We start from the raw sequence: 16,953 nt of genomic DNA on the forward strand, positions 1-16,953 counted from the left end.
CTCGCCGCAGTTTTTGAGGGACGAGGTTGTTGTTTTTTCAACTGAAGTTCGCTTAATTGGCCAAATTGATTGATGGACCAATCAAGAGTTTTAATGAGCCGACCGAGTTCGCGAGGATCTCACAATGAGATGATTTATGCTAATCAAGTAGTCGTCACTTCCGCCCCTTTTATTTGCGCCATTTTGGATAGGGCAGTTTCTAGGCTGGATGTGTATTGTCTGTCAGAGAGAAGAATGGGCATAACGCTGTCGGCTGCCAGGCTATCGTAGGCAGACCCCAAGGCTATCTATTTGAAAGAGTGTTCCCAACAATAGGACATGCGGCCGCCCTCACCACTCAAGGGAGTGGAGGTTTTAATGTTCTAATGAGGCTCAGAGGCTTTCTGTTCCCGTTTGCCGACCAGAGGGAAGAGGATAGCCCTTTTCGGCGAGGGAGAGTCCGGTCTGGAGGGTCGACCGAGGGAAGATAGTTGTCACCTGAAAGGATATTACCGAGATAGCTGGGAAGACCGTGGAAGTGTCCACACATCGGCTGTCAGCCATTCCGAGGTGAAAACACTTCACTCAGACGGGAGCACTGGATGTGAAAGCAGGTAAACTTGTCACAACGCTGACCGTCAGAGCGCGAGAGAGTTTCTCCGTTAGCCGTGGCTACCTGCGGTGATGCGATCGGTGGCCGTGGATTCACGTTACAGCGAAGGTAACTTGGCTGTCAATATAGCTAACTTACGACCAGCCAGGTTAAAATGCGAGCGATTATCCTTCGTGGTAAATTGAGGGCAGACATGGCAGCATTAACATTAGTTTACGAACAGCCCGTGTTGTTGATGCGAGTTGGGCTAGCTTAGCATGCTAACTCAGCGCGGTGTGTCCCCATTCTTTGTCAGCGGCAGCAGCTCCCTGCCAAAACCTATCGATCTGGATACTGCCAGATGTTGATCGGAGCTTAGATCCACTAACACCAACGTCACCTCGCCGCGCGATTTGGTTCGTGTCCACGGCCAATAGCTCCCACGGCAGATCGTGGACGTTTTTTTCTACTGCGAGAAATGCTACGAATATTGAAAGTGTAACCACACTATTACTGTACAGCAGAGTTTAGTCCTGGGCGACACGTGATGTAATATCCACAACCACGCACAGATTGTGGCGTAGCAGTCATACGATGTTTTTGATAAATTGTAAGTCTTAAACCTGAAAAAACCCAAACCATCAGAGGTGATCAGAGTTCAGACAGGTGACACCGGGGTTGTGATGCACGCGCCCCTCGTGTTTGAGGGAGGGCTGTCACTTTGGTCAGGAGTCAGGACAGGTGTCAGATTATGTTATTATTATTATTATTATTATTATAATATTGTTATCACGATTACTAGCATCAACCCCACACACTGTACCAGTGTGTGGGGTTGATGCTAGACAGACAGCCTCCGCACGTGTATTGCTCAAGGCTGCAGTCAGGTGTTGAACGTACTGTCACAACTAACCCCGGTGCATTTTAAGCATCCCAAACTTTTTTCTGGAATCTGTGTGAATGGATGTCACCAGGAGCTTCATTCCTCACTGAATTGTAAACATCAGTAGTCAACCAGAACACAGGTCATCATGTCCCAGTGGAGGACATGATGTCTCTGAGTGAGATCTGTGGTTGAAGGTTTGTAGGCCTTTATTCTTTTCTTTGACAACACAGGCGAAGGGGGAAACCGGTTTTCTGCCAGCAGCCCTCAGCAGAGCAGAGCAGCCTCCAAACGCCTCTCCTCCCTTGCCGCTTCCTTCTCTCCCTCCCCTCCTACTCAGCCTGTCCTGTCCTTTGCTTTTTTTTCCTTCTCTCCCTCTTCTTCCTCCCACCGCCCTCTCCTCCCCTCCCCTCCCCTAACTATCCATTGCCCCCTCTTCCTCTCACCCTCTTCCATTTTCTACCTCCCTCTCCCTCCCCTCTCCCCTCTCCCTCCCTTTGCTCTCCTCTGAGCATGTCTGCCGGACCTCCTCTGCCTCCCCATCCCCCCCTCTACTTCCGTCGCTCACTCTCTGTCCTCTCTCCTTTCCTCTCATCTCTCCCTCGCTCACTCGCTCCCCTCTCTCTCCCTCCCGCCCCTCTCTCTCCCTCCCTCCCCTCTCTCTCCCTCCCTCCCCTCTCTCTCCCTCCCTCCCCTCTCTCTCCCTCCCTCCCCTCTCTCTCCCTCCCTCCCCTCTCTCTCCCTCCTCTCTCTCTCTCCCTCCCCCCTCTCTCCCTCCCCTCTCTCTCCCTCCCCTCCCCTCTCTCTCCCTCCCCTCCCCTCTCTCTCCCTCCCCTCCCCTCTCTCCCTCCTCTCTCTCTCTCCCTCCCCCCTCTCTCCCTCCTCTCTCTCTCCTGCCCTGCTCTCTCTCCCTCCCCTCTCCCTCTCTCTCTCCCTCTCCCTCTCTCTCCCTCCCTCTCTCTCCCTCTCTCCCCCTCCCTCTCTCTCCCTCCCTCTCTCTCCCTCCCTCTCTCTCTCCCTCCCTCCCTCCCTCCCTCTCTCTCTCTCTCTCCCTCTCTCTCTCTCTCTCTCTCTCTCTCCCTCTCCCTCCCTCTCTCTCTCTCTCCCCCTCCCCCTCTCTCCTCCCCTCCCAGCTCCCTCCCCTCCCTCCCAGCTCCCTCACTCCACCTCATCCTATCTCGCACTCCCCTCCCCCTTCACTGATCTCTCTCGCTCCTTCTGTCCCTCCCCTTCCTCCCTTCCAACATCTCTCCCTCCGTCCCTCCCCCTCCACTGCAGACATATTGTAGAGGCTGCTGCTGACTCAATAGGAGGCGCCATTCTGTGATGGTATTGCGAGTCAGGGAGAGAGAAAAGGGGGCAGGCAGAGAGTGTAGGGAGGCTTACATAATGGAGCTCCTCTCTAGCGCCATCTGCAAATAATGGGAGGAAGCAGGAAAGGGAGACAGGGAGGGGAAGTGGTCATGGGTATGTGTCTCTTTCACTCACTCTGGCACTTGCACACTTCTGAATGACAGACAGACAGTGAGACGAACAGGCAGTGATGTCTCCGGTTCTCTGGGCTCCTCACTAGGCCAACAGTTGGTGGAACCACAAGCGCTCAGTTCCCCGTCTCCGTTTGGTGTTTTCCAGAAGGGAAATAAGCTGAGTTGTTAGCAGGAATTGTTTGGGGCTGTGCTGTTTGTTGTCCCTGAGGTGCCTTTTATGTCATCGCACATCGGTGACCTTTGACCCCCACTACATGAAGCTCTGATTTGAATGGAAACTTAAAGAGACAGACACTTTGGACAGTGAGTCAAACAGCCTGTATTAGTTCCTCTGGCAAAAGGTGCCGTTACTCCTGCTGAACTAAATGGTAGTGTTAATAACTCCGACTAGGTGGAGGGTGGTTTGTATGCAACCAAGTGGGTCCGTCTGTCAATGAGCAACCTTTCCTTCTACTACACACAGCTAAGTGAGGTTTGGCCAGGTCGAACTCTGAATAAGATGTCACAAAAACAATATTAGCTTAAGTACGGACAATGCAACATCTAAACTGTAGTTATCGCAAATAAACCATTGAGCACTGGCTTCTTTTCTTTGAAACAAATGAAAGTACAGTATTTCTCACCAAAACAGATTGTGTATCCTTGGGTTTCAACAAACATATTGAGTGCATTTCCTTTCTTAAACATTTGTAAAGCAGTTTTTGTTTCTTCTTTTTTTATCATAATTTAAATCCTGCATTGTTTTCATCCGTGTTTACAGCTAGCGGTCTCCTGCCCTGCATTTTCTGGCGCATTGCTGTGTTTTGGTAGGAATGTGTTGTGGCCAGATGGATACCTCTGGTTCTATTGTTCCATGTGGAAGTGTCTTAAACCTGCATTCTATCTAATGTCCAGCAGGGGGCGACTCCTCTGGTTGTATAGAAGTCTATGAGAAAATGACTCTACTTCTGTCTTGAATTATTACCTCAGTAAACATGAGTTTATGGTCTCAATCCCTAGTTTCAAGTCTTCTTCAATACAGCATGATGTTCATTTAGAAAGTGATGGTCCATTTAGAGTCAAATAGACCATAAAGCAGAATATGGTTTATGGTCTTATATACAGTTACATGGAATGCAATCTCTGAACCCTCCGGCTATGATGATGATTTTGCTTTTTATTGGTTTAAAGTTATTGTAAACTGTCTGCTTGTGAAACAATCCGGTCATACGCGTCGCCTCTCAACTCCAACTCCAGTCTGGCATCTCAAGTTGCTAATCGGACTGTAAACAACGAGCAGCGCACGAGATAGGAAGTCTTGACCCGGATATCTGCTGGATACACCGGAACCCCAGAAATATAGCCCCCGCCCCCCAGAGGCGTTTACCTTCGCCTGACCGATAGCCGACTGGTTCCAAGGTTGCCTGCATGCATGCCTTGTGCCGCTGTGGATTCAATGTTTGCCACTGTGATAACTTTACAGAGTTGTTAAATCCTGTCTGAGTATCACAAACCAAACTGGACCTCCTGGAATGTTCTTCATAGTCTCATCGGTACCTTAGGCAACACGCCCCCACCCAGGCGGCCCCCTGCGCTAAAACAGCTCTGAATACCCTTTTAAGAGGGTGCACTTTGCATTGATAATCTATTGGGGAGCGACTTCATCTCTTTTAGTCACATGGGTCTTGTTCCAGATGTGACTAGTCGCCACATCTGGACAGGGCTCAACAGTAACTTTTAAAAGTGGTTTCCACGCTGACAACCAGGCATCAGCTTTGGGTCGGCGAAACTGAAAATATGCTCCATTTTTGCGTCTCCTCATATTTTGAGTAATTTAGATACTAAGTAGCTTAATAATAGAAAAGTAACATAAAAGAAAAAAAATGCGTTTTCCAGTAACGAACCAAAATTTGTGTTTTATCTGATATTTATGTTATTAGTTAACGTGTTCACCCTCAACTCCTGGTATAGCTGTCGTGCAGTGTATCTGTGTTTCTCACAGATGAATCCAGCCAGTCACTCGTTGCTTGTTCATCCATTCTCTCCCTTTCAAATAGAGTTTTTTTGGTGCTGATTCCCACCACAGATCCATTGCCCCTTCAGCATTGAAGTTTTGGATTGTGGGTTGAAACGGACAACTATGTCTAAATGCCAAAAAGCCATTACTTCAACCGACAGTTGAAGCCATCAGTGCTGTGTATTTCATGTCTGAAAGCTGGTGTTATCAAGTTAAAGGTCCTTTTCAGCAAAACTGTCCATTCCCTGACTTGCGGTTCAGCTGACGGGCATCTGTTGTAATTGTGCCCTCCACCTGTTGATAACATGCTGCTGCATGTGTCTTTTCTATCCAGGTGGGCAGAATGTTCCAGCTCCCTGTCAATAACCTGAGCAGTCTGCGGAAAGCGAGGAAAAATGTCAAGAGGGTCCTGGGAGACATCGGCTTGGAGTTCTGCAGAGACCACCTAGAGGTGAGCGTGTTTTTATGCCGACGGTGGCGACGGCCCATTCCACGGTTCCTCTGTGGTCACGGCTTTGCCTTAAGACTGAGTCATTCCTCTGCCTTTGATTATCATCAAATTCATATTCCCCATAATCGCCTTCATCTCCAGCTGAGGGTTGAGAATGGTTCCTGTTTGGATATTTGCAGCATTGTGTACCTGTGGGAAATTTGTTGTGGTTTAATAATAAGGTCAGTTTTGGATTGCTCTTCCATTTGGCTCAGTGCGGGACACGTAAATCGTGTGCCCGACAGCGCTGCGTAAATGTAGAGAATGTACGGTTGGTGATAGGAATCTATGACCTGAACTCATGTAATAAAACGAATAGGCCTTCACATTAATCTTACTACACACTCATCGACATCCTGTCCTCATTCCATCTCACTTAATGTAGGAGAAATAAACTCTTCAGGCTGAAAAGCAGAAACCAAAGACTTTACATAATTCAGCATCTGGGCAAAGGCACTGACATGAAGCATTCTACAGACAGGGTGGGGTTAGATGAGGTCTCCGTCACAGTTCCCAGTGTTTGGCAGGTTTGGTTAGCACTGTCGTGTGTGTGTGTGTGTGTGTGTGTATATATATATATACACATACACACCTCATGTGTATGTATATGTGGTATAGAAACCATAAGTAAAAAATACTTACTTATTTTCCAGCCTTAACATAAAGTAAATGCGTGTCCCAAAGGACAAAAGAAAGCTGGGAACAGAGCACACTTTAGAATTTTTTTTAAATACATTTTGAAATGCATACGTTGCCTTTCTGATTGTGCCTTTTTTTAAATTATTATTATTATTTAAATATTCCCTTTTTATTGAGCGGGATAAGCAAATATTTTATAATCTCAATTCTTCTTATGTAAACATGGGAAATAACACGATGATTAAAGATGAGGTTTCACAATCCTATTCACATCTATCTATATGTCGATATTCCTCCATTTGTTTTCCCCCTTTTTACATGTATAATCACCGATACATGTACAGTATACACCCACGTGTGTACCTACACGCATACATATACATACACAGCTGTACATACATACCCATATCCTGCCACACATTTTCAGACAGGCTTTTAAATGATCTAAAGAAACATAAACAAGAATATAGTATACCTTTTATACAAAAATAATATCTTACCATCCATTTTCATTCCGGGACAAGGAGCTTGTTGCGATTGTGTCTCCGTTTCATCAAGTACTAATCTTAATTTCTTTTTTGTTTAGGACTATAAGGACTATATTCCTCCAGAGGTGTACATAAAGCACACTACCTGGGACGATGTGTGCATGTGGGAACCATCACATACCAAAGTCCAGGTGCGTGACGCACTCAAACGAAGTGTCCTCTGTTTTTTGCAACGCTGATATCTGAATCGACTGTGTTTTCAAACAGTAAATATATAAAGGTAGTAATTTCTAATTCTCTCAGACAAAGAACTTGTTAAGCTTTTTGTCTTCTCACCTCTGTCTCCAGGACTACAGATCGAAGCCCTTCTGCTGCACTGGCTGCCTCTTTTCCTCCAAGTACTTCTCTGCGTACAAGAGCCATTTCCGCAACGTCCACAGCGAGGACTTTGAGAACAACATTCTGCTCAACTGCCCCTACTGCACTTACAATGGCAACAAAAAGACTCTGGAAACGCACATCAAACTGTTCCACATGCCCAACAGCACCGTGCGGCAGGGCCCCGGCGGAATGGTGGTGGGAGCCGGCGGGCTCTTGATGAAGGACGGGCTGCTGAAAAGGACCGGGGACAGCGTGGAACAGGCGGTGTACTACTGCAAGAAGTGCACCTACAGGGACCCTTTGTACAATGTGGTGCGGAAGCACATCTACCGGGAACACTTCCAGCAAGTGGCCCAGCCCTATATTGTGAAACCGGGGGAGAAGACTCAGAATGGTGGCTCAGCAGGAGCCACAGAGAGCAATAACGCAAACAATGTTAACAGTAACCAGATTCACTGCAAGAAGTGTCTGTTTGTCCCAAGGACCTACGAGGCACTGGTCCAACACGTCATAGAGGACCACGAGAGGATTGGCTACCAGGTGACCGCCATGATCGGGCACACCAGCGTGATAGTCCCCCGTCCCAAACCAATCATCATGATCCCCCCCAAAACCCAGGGGGACAAGACCATCATCGGGATGGGCCCGAAAGGCGCGGTAATGGCCACGACCAGGTCTCCCGGCTCGCAGCTGGGTCGGGTCATTGTCTCCTCAAAGACGGGCTTCAACGCTCAAAGTTTCCTGTCCGGGATGAAACACGACGGAATACGGTTAAAGGCCGGCACCACCCAGTCCTTCTCCATTGGCGGCCAGCAGGTGAGGGTTACTTTACCTGGAAACGCCCAGGTTTCTGTGCCCCAGCAGTCACACGCAGCAAAGCAGCTTCTTTCGGGCGGCGGCCTGCGGAGTCAAGTCGTGGTCAACGCCGCCTCTTCACTCAAATCGAACTCTCTGGGCTTGCGCGTCCAGGCGGCCGCGACCACCGTCGCCTCCGTCACGGCCAAGAAAGGTGGCTCCTCAATCCTCGGCACATCCTACACCCAGAAGTGGAAGATCTGCACCATCTGCAACGAGCTCTTCCCAGAGAACGTGTACAGCGCCCACTTTGAGAAGGAGCACAAAGCGGAGAAGGTGCCCGCGGTCGCCAACTACATCATGAAGATCCACAACTTCACCAGCAAGTGTCTCTACTGCAACCGCTATCTCCCCAGCGACACGCTGCTAAACCACATGCTGATCCACGGCCTCTCTTGCCCACACTGCCGTGCCACCTTCAACGACGTCGAGAAGATGGTGGCCCACATGCGGCAGTCTCACCCGGATGAGCGCGTCGGCCCGCGCACGGATTCCCCCTTGACCTTCGACCTCACGCTGCAGCAGGGCAATCCCAAGAATGTTCAGTTGATCGTCACAACGTACAACATGAGAGACGCGCCGGAGGAGTCTGTGGCGTTTCACACTCAGAACAACAACAACGCGTCCCTGTCGGCAGCCTTGACTGCCTCCCTAACAGCAGGCAAGAGGCTGGTGCCGCAGCATCCGCCTAAAACGCCCTCGGGGGCTGCTGACGGTGCACCAGCCAAGAGCGCTCCACAGATGACGTTGCCCTACAAGAAGGATGTGGGCAAGACACTGTGTCCTCTTTGCTTCTCTATCCTCAAGGGCCCAATCTCGGACTCACTGGCCCACCACCTGAGAGAGAGGCACCAGGTGATCCAGACAGTCCACCCTGTAGAAAAGAAACTGACCTACAAGTGTATTCACTGCTTGGGGGTTTACACAAGTAACATGACGGCCTCCACCATCACCCTACACTTGGTGCACTGTCGAGGTGTGGGGAAATCCCAAAACGGGCAGGACAGCCGGGTGGTCAATTCTTCTCGGGTCGGCCAGGCCCAGAGCAGCACTCTGAAACGGGCCAGCTTTGATAGCTCTGACACTAGTGCGCCAAAACGAAGGAGGCCGCCCGGGGAAAGGGCCCACCCGCGTGACATCAACGGCCCATCGGCGTTTGTAGAAAATCCAGACGAGCCCGTAGTTCTGGCTCTCGACCCCAAAGGACACGAGAACGAGTCGTACGAGTCCAGGAAGGCATTTCTAACGCAGTATTTCAATCAGGTGCCGTACGCCACTCGACGGGAGGTGGAGAAGCTGGCCGCCAGTCTGTGGCTGTGGAAGTCGGACATCTCCAGCCACTTTGGCAACAAAAGGAGGAAATGCGTACAGGACTGCGAAACCCAGAACGCCAGCGTGTTGCTTGGGTTCAGTATGCACGAGCTCAGCAAAGTGAGTCACGAGCTGGCGTTCGTCCAGGATGGCTCGTACGAGGCCGGACTCAACAAGAGGCGGACGTCCAGCACGCACATAGGGGTGTCGGAGCAGGCGCTCCGGAAACACAGGGAGCTCGTGGCCGCCAATGGTGGCGTGGCGCCGCCACACAGGGGAAAGCCAACGGGGACTCTAGTCGGTACAAAAGCACCGCCAGCCGTCCCCAAACCCAACGGTGCCAGCAGAGACCAAGCCAAGACAATCAACAGCACCCTACCACAAAGAATACCTCTAGACCTTTCAGAGCCCATCGCCATTGACTCTGACAGTGATGCGGAAGAGCAGCAGAAGGATAACGAGGAGGGAGAGGTACATCTCCATGGCAACCAACTGCTTACTGGAGCTAAGGAGAGAGTGGAGGTGGGGACAGAGGCTAAGAGCGCTTCAAATCTAGAGGATACGTCGGATGAAGACGACGACGACGACGACGACGATGATGACGATGACGAAGAGGCACATGTGGAGAATGGCTTCGGGCCCGCAGAGGGCGCAGGAAGGCCGGCTGCTAAAGAAAGAGACGCTCATCCCATCATTATTCCCAAGTTTGTACCGTCGTCCGCAAGAAGCAGGAGAGACGGGGCCCAGCTGGGCAAACAGCAGGTTTGACTGATAAAATAAACCAAAAGACTCAAACAGTCAGCGAGACACTTTAGATTTGATCCACCCCAACAGATCTGCCTAGCCTGAACCGACGGACACGGCCCAGTTACATTGGGTATCTGAGAGGACTCAAAACAAGCCATCCAGTGACTTTTAAAGGCAGGACTCAACGAGCAGCTAGGATCCATGTAAAGATTTGTGATCAAAGTTTTAACATTTCCTCCCCCGTGTGGGAGGGGAAGTGCAAAGACCACAGAGAAGTCACACCAAACAAATGGAATTTAGTTATTTTTCTTTCTTTCTTTTGCCTTCTCCATACTTTATTACATGAGATAAGGAGTCATTAATGTTGATTTAGCCACTGAACTTGTAAATGTGGCTTAAAATATTGAGTTGTCGTGAGGTAAAGCTCTTAAGCTGACCAGATAATGCACCATTTTTTTTTCCATGTAGTTATATCCGAGATGGGTAGTGTAAATTTGTACAGTCTTTTAGACATGTTTGGACAGACGTTGCCGTACATGTACCCTGAAATATTTGCTGTTACCTGTATGTAAGGTAGCCTCATATGTTCTACATCGGTATGCTTAACCATAGTTGTCGCTTTGGTGGCTGGTATTTTCTCGTACGTTTAAGTTTATTTTTTAACGAAAACCTAGTTGTTTTTTTTGCAAAATAATATATCTATATATAAATGAAATAACATAATTGATTTGTTTTTGCTTTGAACTAGATTTTATTTTTTAAATTTCCTTTGTTTATGTGATTTCTGTTCCGAGAGAGTCGTGGTGCCGAGCTGTTCTTCTCTTCCAGTTTTAAAGCAGCCTCTCATGAACCCGTTGCAGCCTTGTGCTCGTTAGCCTTTACTCTACTTGCTTTCTGTTGATGTTTTTTTGCGCCCACAAGACCGAACAGTAACCACCACACTTGACATCCACAAAAGAGAGTTAAATTTGTGTTCTTTGAATTGTGTGTATTTGTTTTATGTTTTCATTTTCCACCTAAGCATTTATGAACAATAAAGTGCTGTAATTGTCCCGATGCACTAGTTAGAAAAAGGATGTCTTTTATTTCTTTTAGATAATGACTATTGTAAATCCGCTTTAGTCTGCAGTCGTCTAAACCTCCTGTTGCAAAGTGTTCGTACTAGTTAACTAGTCGTGGTTGAAAAGAGGCTGTAGAGGACTTGTCAGCGGAGGCTAAAGGTTGTATGATTGATGGACAAATATTCTCTGTGGTGCTTTGGTGGCTGGGTTTCTGCAGCGCTTCAGGCCTCTGAACGGCCTGCCCACGCCCACACTGAGGCCACAACCCGTGACCAAGGATCACAAGGAGATATTGCTTCATTTTTAAGGGACAAAGCCAAGAAGGTTTTAGAGGTTTTGCTGTCCTAAAGACCAACCAAATGTTGCTCAATGTCGAAACTAATTGCTCAACTAGAAAAACTCTGCAAACTTTGTGGGGTTGTTTTGCTTCTTTTTTTGTTGTTTTTGCATTGAATAGGCAGTGATGTACGGAGGGAGGGATCATTCAACAGTGTAAACCAATGGGACATCAGGGATACACTGACGGTTCTGCTCAATACTACTGTCAGCAGGTCAAGACTGGCAACAATCTTATTAGTACACAATGACAATGATCAGCTTCACCAAAGCAACGCAAGATTTTGGAACAAAAGAAAATCTTTTTTTTTTTTAAACCAATTTTAAAGTGTGTGTGTGTGTGTGTGTGTGTGTATACACTGAGCAAACAGGGTGAATAAACAAGTTCCAGTGTGATTTTTAAAGAGCCATATTGTGTTTTTCTCAAATTATTTTTTGTCCCCAGGCTTGATAATGAGCTCAAGGACAACAGAGATTAAATGGTTACGTTGCCACAAGAGATGCTTGGAATTGAAGGTGTTTGTAGGTTAGGGCCCGTTGACGGTCTACACGTGACACAGTGGGATGAGATTCTCATTTGCTACAAAGAAGCGTAATCTCCAGCTATGAAAATGAACTTTTCCCCCAATTTAATGGAATGTAACGGTGACACTTAGCCAATTGTGAATTAAATTTACCATTCTGGTCCGATGCATCTCTACACATCAATATCAATCGGCACATCTTAATGACATTTTACATTGCTTTGTGATTGTTAGATCCAGTAAGTCTCTCTCTTGAACTAGATCCAGTGATTCTCTCCTAATAGTCTAGTAACAACTAGAGTGGGTTTTTATCTCCAGTCCTGAGCATTTCTAAAATACATTGTCCTTTCATCCCAACAGAGAGGATGCTGATGTTGCTCCATCACAGTAAAGGTATACAGACTTGTTAGGCAGGAGTCTTTGGGTCGCCAAAAATACTTCCAGTAATATCCAGCATTGCTTGGTATCCAGGATTAAGTTGCCCACCAGTTTCGCCTCGCAAGATCAGAGCGGTGTTCAGGTGTAACGGAGAAAGCAGGAGTTTACCGGCATTGACTGCAGGTGATTGAAAAAGATTCTACACTGATGGTGAGGTTTTGAGCTGTGCCGTCCTCAAAGTGGAACCCCATCCACGGTACACACCACTGGTGTCCAGTGTCCACGGCCAGTTGGTTGCCTGCGACGAGCTACACATTTGAAGTAAAGCTCGTTTGAACGTCCCTTACTTCTGTGTGCGCATAGAGGCGTTTCAAGTAAACATGAAACGGAATGGATGATGTGTTTGTCAGAGAGCCACAATATGTGTTCTGGTTTCACAGCTACAGCGACAATGGAGCCTCTGTGCATGTCACCAAAGATACCATGTTGGAGATAGAACGCTACATTATTAACCCTTTGCCGAGGTTCACCGCTGGATGAATGGCACCTTCCCAGAGTAGGGATCAATCAGGCCGGACTGAGTTACATCTTGTGAGTCACACGGTCCTCCCAACGCAGGTGAACTGAGCGAGGTCAGACGCGTACTTTGGCTTTATATATTTTAACCTCTTGAGTGTTTAATTAAATTGCTATCCTGTGCTGCCCTGGGATGAGGAATCTAAAATGGAGGGAAATTACCCCAGTGCAAGAGGGACAGAGAGGCAAGACTCTCCTTGGCTGGCTCGTCAGTGTTGCTATGCTGTTGTAAGGAGCGAGAGAGGGAGGGAGGGAGGGAAGGAGTGGTGGGGGAGGCTGAAGGAGAGGGAGGGAGAGAGAGAGAGGCCTGGCAGACTGTGGGGGAGGCAGAGGCCTCATCTGCAGTGCTGTGTGCAGAAGGAGCGCTTAACAGCCTTTCAAAGGGGGAAGGGGAGAGAGGGAGGGAGGTGAAAAGGAAGGGGTGGGGAAAGGAGCTGGGGGGGAGGGAAGGCGAGGAGTCGGAGAGGGATGGGAGAGCGAGAGACGGGAGGGTAAGCAAAGAGGAGAGAAAAGAAAGGGGGAGGAGGTGGCAGGGGCAGACTAAGGTGGGGGGATTGAGGGGGTGGGGGGGTAGGAGCGATGGAGAGAAGGGAGAGGAAGGGGTAGGGAGAGGAGAGGAGGAGTGGGGGGAGGGGAGGTGATGGTGGTGTAGAGACGGGCGCCCCCTGTAGCCGGAGGAGAGACAGAGAGGCCCTGGTGTGTGAATGTGTGTGTGTGAATGTGTGTGCGCGCGTGTGAATGTGTGTGTGTGTGTGTGTGAATGTGTGTGCGCGCATGTGAATGTGTGTGTGTGTGTGTGTGTGTGTGTGTGAATGTGTGTGCGCGCGTGTGAATGTGTGTGTGAGAGTGTGTGTGCGTGCGTGTGAATGTGTGTGCGCGCGTGTGAATGTGTGTGTGTGTGTGTGTGCGTGTGTGCGTGTGTGAATGTGTGAATGTGTGTGCGCGCGTGTGAATGTGTGTGAGTTTGTGTGTGTGTGTGCGTGTGTGCGTGTGTGTGTGTGTGTGTGAATGTGTGTGCGCGCGTGTGAATGTGTGTGTGTGTGCGTGTGTGTGTGTGCGTGTGAATGTGTGTGCGCGCGTGTGAATGTGTGCGTGTGTGCGTGTGTGTGTGAATGTGTGTGCGCGCGTGTGAATGTGTGTGTGTGTGCGTGCGTGCGTGCGTGCGCTGTCAGACACAAAGGCTGTGACAGAACAGCCCTACTTGCTCTTAACAGTGGGCTGAATTGGGCACAGGTCAGTTTAGCATTCTCCCCCACCTGACCTGCAGCCCGCATCCACCTGAGCTGCGATCGCATGATGATCAGGACGTGAGAGAGGAGGGGAGAGGGAAGAGCAGGTGGAGAGAGAGAGAGAGGGTGAGGAAGGAGGAGAGGGGACACATAGAGCGGGTAGTGCGCAGGTTGCAATGGAATAATGGCTGCGGTGGAGTCTGTGGTGGCGCCCCCCGTTGGAAACTGGCAGGAACAGCCATGAGATTCCCTTCAGCTAAAGGGGGTGGAGGGTGGTGGGGGTAAATAATAATGAAAACAAATCTGTCCAAGTGTGTGCGAGTGGAAGTGGCGCTCGTGATGTCGTGGCTACAAAATTTCATCGTGTTCTCCTCATCCTCTGAATATTGCATGTCGCTGGAGGTCATCTAGATCAGGGTGCCACACAGACTGGGACAATGACACCAGAACAGAGACAGAGGAGGAGAGAGGATGGGGAGGAGTGGGAGGTGGGGGAGGCGGGGGAGGCTAAAGAAAGGCCTTGCAGACTGCGGGGGAGACAAGAGGTCTCTTCTGCAGTGCTGGGTGATGGGGAAGGGGTGTGCAGCGGAGGAGGAGGGTGGAAAAGGGTGGACTGGAGAGAGTGAGAGAGAAGGGGGGCAACAGAGAGAGAGATGGTTGCACACCTATCCACTGCTAGCGCCTCCTGCAGCTCAAACGGCCTCGCTACACGCACACGCTTTGCACAGCGCAAAAATGATTCATGGAGAAAAGAAATATGACGAGATTGAAGGATTCAGCAGGTAGAGGAGAGCGAGGTCATGAAAGGACCAGAGGGGGAAAGAGAAGAGAGGGGCGAGACCTGTGGCTAAGTGTTACAAGAGCGAAGCGACGGCGGTGAGACCGAAAAGACGAGAACATGTGAGAGGGGAGATGGCACAGAAATAAGGAGGCGACATAGAGGAGATCACAAGGAGGGGGGGTGAAGAGAAATCAGGCTTCTGACTGCCATTTTAGGGGACATATATAGTGGCACTATCCAATCTTGACAGTACACGGACATGGTCAGGGTCGGTCCAGAGAGGAACTGTCAGTTTCGAGCCACTACATGCCGCCATGTGTAACTCTGACTAAAGTCATGAAAAATGTAAATGTTGTATCAAGCTCTGGTCAGTGGGTTCAAACCTAGAACCCCTCCCACCGTTCCGCTGCCCTTCCACTCTACTTTTGGCCTTTGACCCCTGACAATGAGGCTGTGGCTAATTGTGACCAATCTGAGCCTCCAGATGGTTCGTTACGCAGAGAAGCCGTCATTGAAAGCTCTTTGGAAAAGGGCAGGTACTTAAAAAAATAAAACTACTTGGCAGGTGATTGGATGACCTTTCTGTCAATCAGGTAAGAGAAAAGGCCTTCAGTGTCTTCCTTCTCTAACCTCTTCAGGAGCCGCCATTGTTGATCGGAACAAACAGACGCCTCTCTGCGTCCTCTCTCACACACCTAAGCCACGCCCCTAGCTGCCAGCAGCTCTTAACAGGACTCCGATTGGTCCGCGCACCGGCTCACCGGACACAAATGCAATTATTTGAAGTCCGACAGGATGGATTTTGGTGCGATAAGCGATTTTGCAATTCTCGCGTGACATCGCGATAATCCAGCTGCTGTGCAGATTCAACTTCTCCACTAGGGGCATAGTGTGGTCACGGACATTTAGAGGGCAAAAGTATCAGTCATGGTCAAATAAATGAGTATATCACTTCTTCTTCTGTGTGTATATATTTTGATATTTGGGGAAATGTGTTTATTCTCTTACTTGACAAACTTACACTGGGAGAAGGCTTTGCTGGCCCTGATGGCCCACCACTGCTCTGCAATAGTTTGTGCACTAAAGGTAGAAGGAGGGAAGGGACAGTGTGTGTGTGTGTGTGTGTGTGTGTGTGTGTGTGTGTGTGTGTGTGTGTGTGTGTGTGTGTGTGTGTGTGTGTGTGTGTTGGGAGGCTAATACTTCCATGGAAAGGAAGAGGCAGCTCCTGGCACCCCTCTTAGGCGTAAAGAGGACGTCTGCTACATCACACTGACCATGGAGGGAGAACTATGCACAGAGCAGGTGGGGGGGGGGGGAGACCAAAATAAGAGGGGAGTGAGGAGGAGGGTTGGAGGAGACGAACAAGTACTTGTGTATGTCTGAGTGAGGATGAAAATGTTTTTCAGCTCATTGTAAAGACACATTAGTTTCTTGACTTGATGAAAACATCGATACGGTCAATATGTGTTTCAAAATAATTCAGAACAAAAGAAAAGTACCATAGGTCAGAGGTCAAGGTTTCATAAGATAGCGGCTCGAGCGCAGAGTCTCCTTTAACAACACTGCAGGTAGACAGATGGTCTTGCTGCTATGACAATATATTTTAGTTTCTCTGCCCCACAGTTTGAGAACCACTGCATTAAATGATGTAACACTGCTGCCCTCTAGTGGTTAAATCGTGTAATGTCCGTGATTCATTAAATTGTGTAACACTGCTGCCCTCTAGTGGTTAAATGGTGTAATGTTCATGATTCATTAAATGGTGTAACACTGCTGCCCTCTAGTGGTTAAATGGTGTAATGTTCATGATTCATTAAATGGTGTAACACTGCTGCCCTCTAGTGGTTAAATGGTGTAATGTTCATGATTCATTAAATGGTGTAACACTGCTTTCCTCTAGTGGTTAAATGGTGTAATGTTCATGATTCATTAAATGGTGTAACACTGCTGCCCTCTAGTGGTTAAATGGTGTAATGTTCATGATTCATGAAATAGTGTAACACTGCTGCCCTCTAGTGGTTAAATGGTGTAATGTTCATGATTCATTAAATGGTGTAACACTGCTGCCCTCTAGTGGTTAAATGGTGTAATGTTCATGATTCATTAAATGGTGTAACACTTCTGCCCTCTAGTGGTTAAATGGTGTAATGTTCATGATTCATTAAATGGTGTAACACTGTTGCCCTCTAGTGGTTAAATGGTGTAATGTCCGTGATTCAT

The 16,953-nt window shown here is 48.6% G+C and overlaps 1 protein-coding gene across 1 annotated transcript; it reads left to right on the top strand.

Annotated features, from left to right (window-relative positions):
• Positions 1-282: 282 nt before the first annotated feature.
• adnpb (activity-dependent neuroprotector homeobox b) lies at positions 283-11,603 on the top strand. Its single transcript, XM_079273009.1, has 4 exons — positions 283-593; positions 5,272-5,388; positions 6,653-6,745; positions 6,903-11,603. Exons 2-4 carry the CDS (start codon positions 5,281-5,283, stop codon positions 9,867-9,869), a joined length of 3,168 nt encoding a protein of 1,055 aa, XP_079129135.1. The 5' UTR covers positions 283-593; positions 5,272-5,280; the 3' UTR covers positions 9,870-11,603.
• Positions 11,604-16,953: the final 5,350 nt, after the last annotated feature.

This window comes from Melanostigma gelatinosum (assembly GCF_949748355.1).
Source record: "Melanostigma gelatinosum genome assembly, chromosome: 8".
Lineage (NCBI taxonomy): Eukaryota > Metazoa > Chordata > Actinopteri > Perciformes > Zoarcidae > Melanostigma > Melanostigma gelatinosum.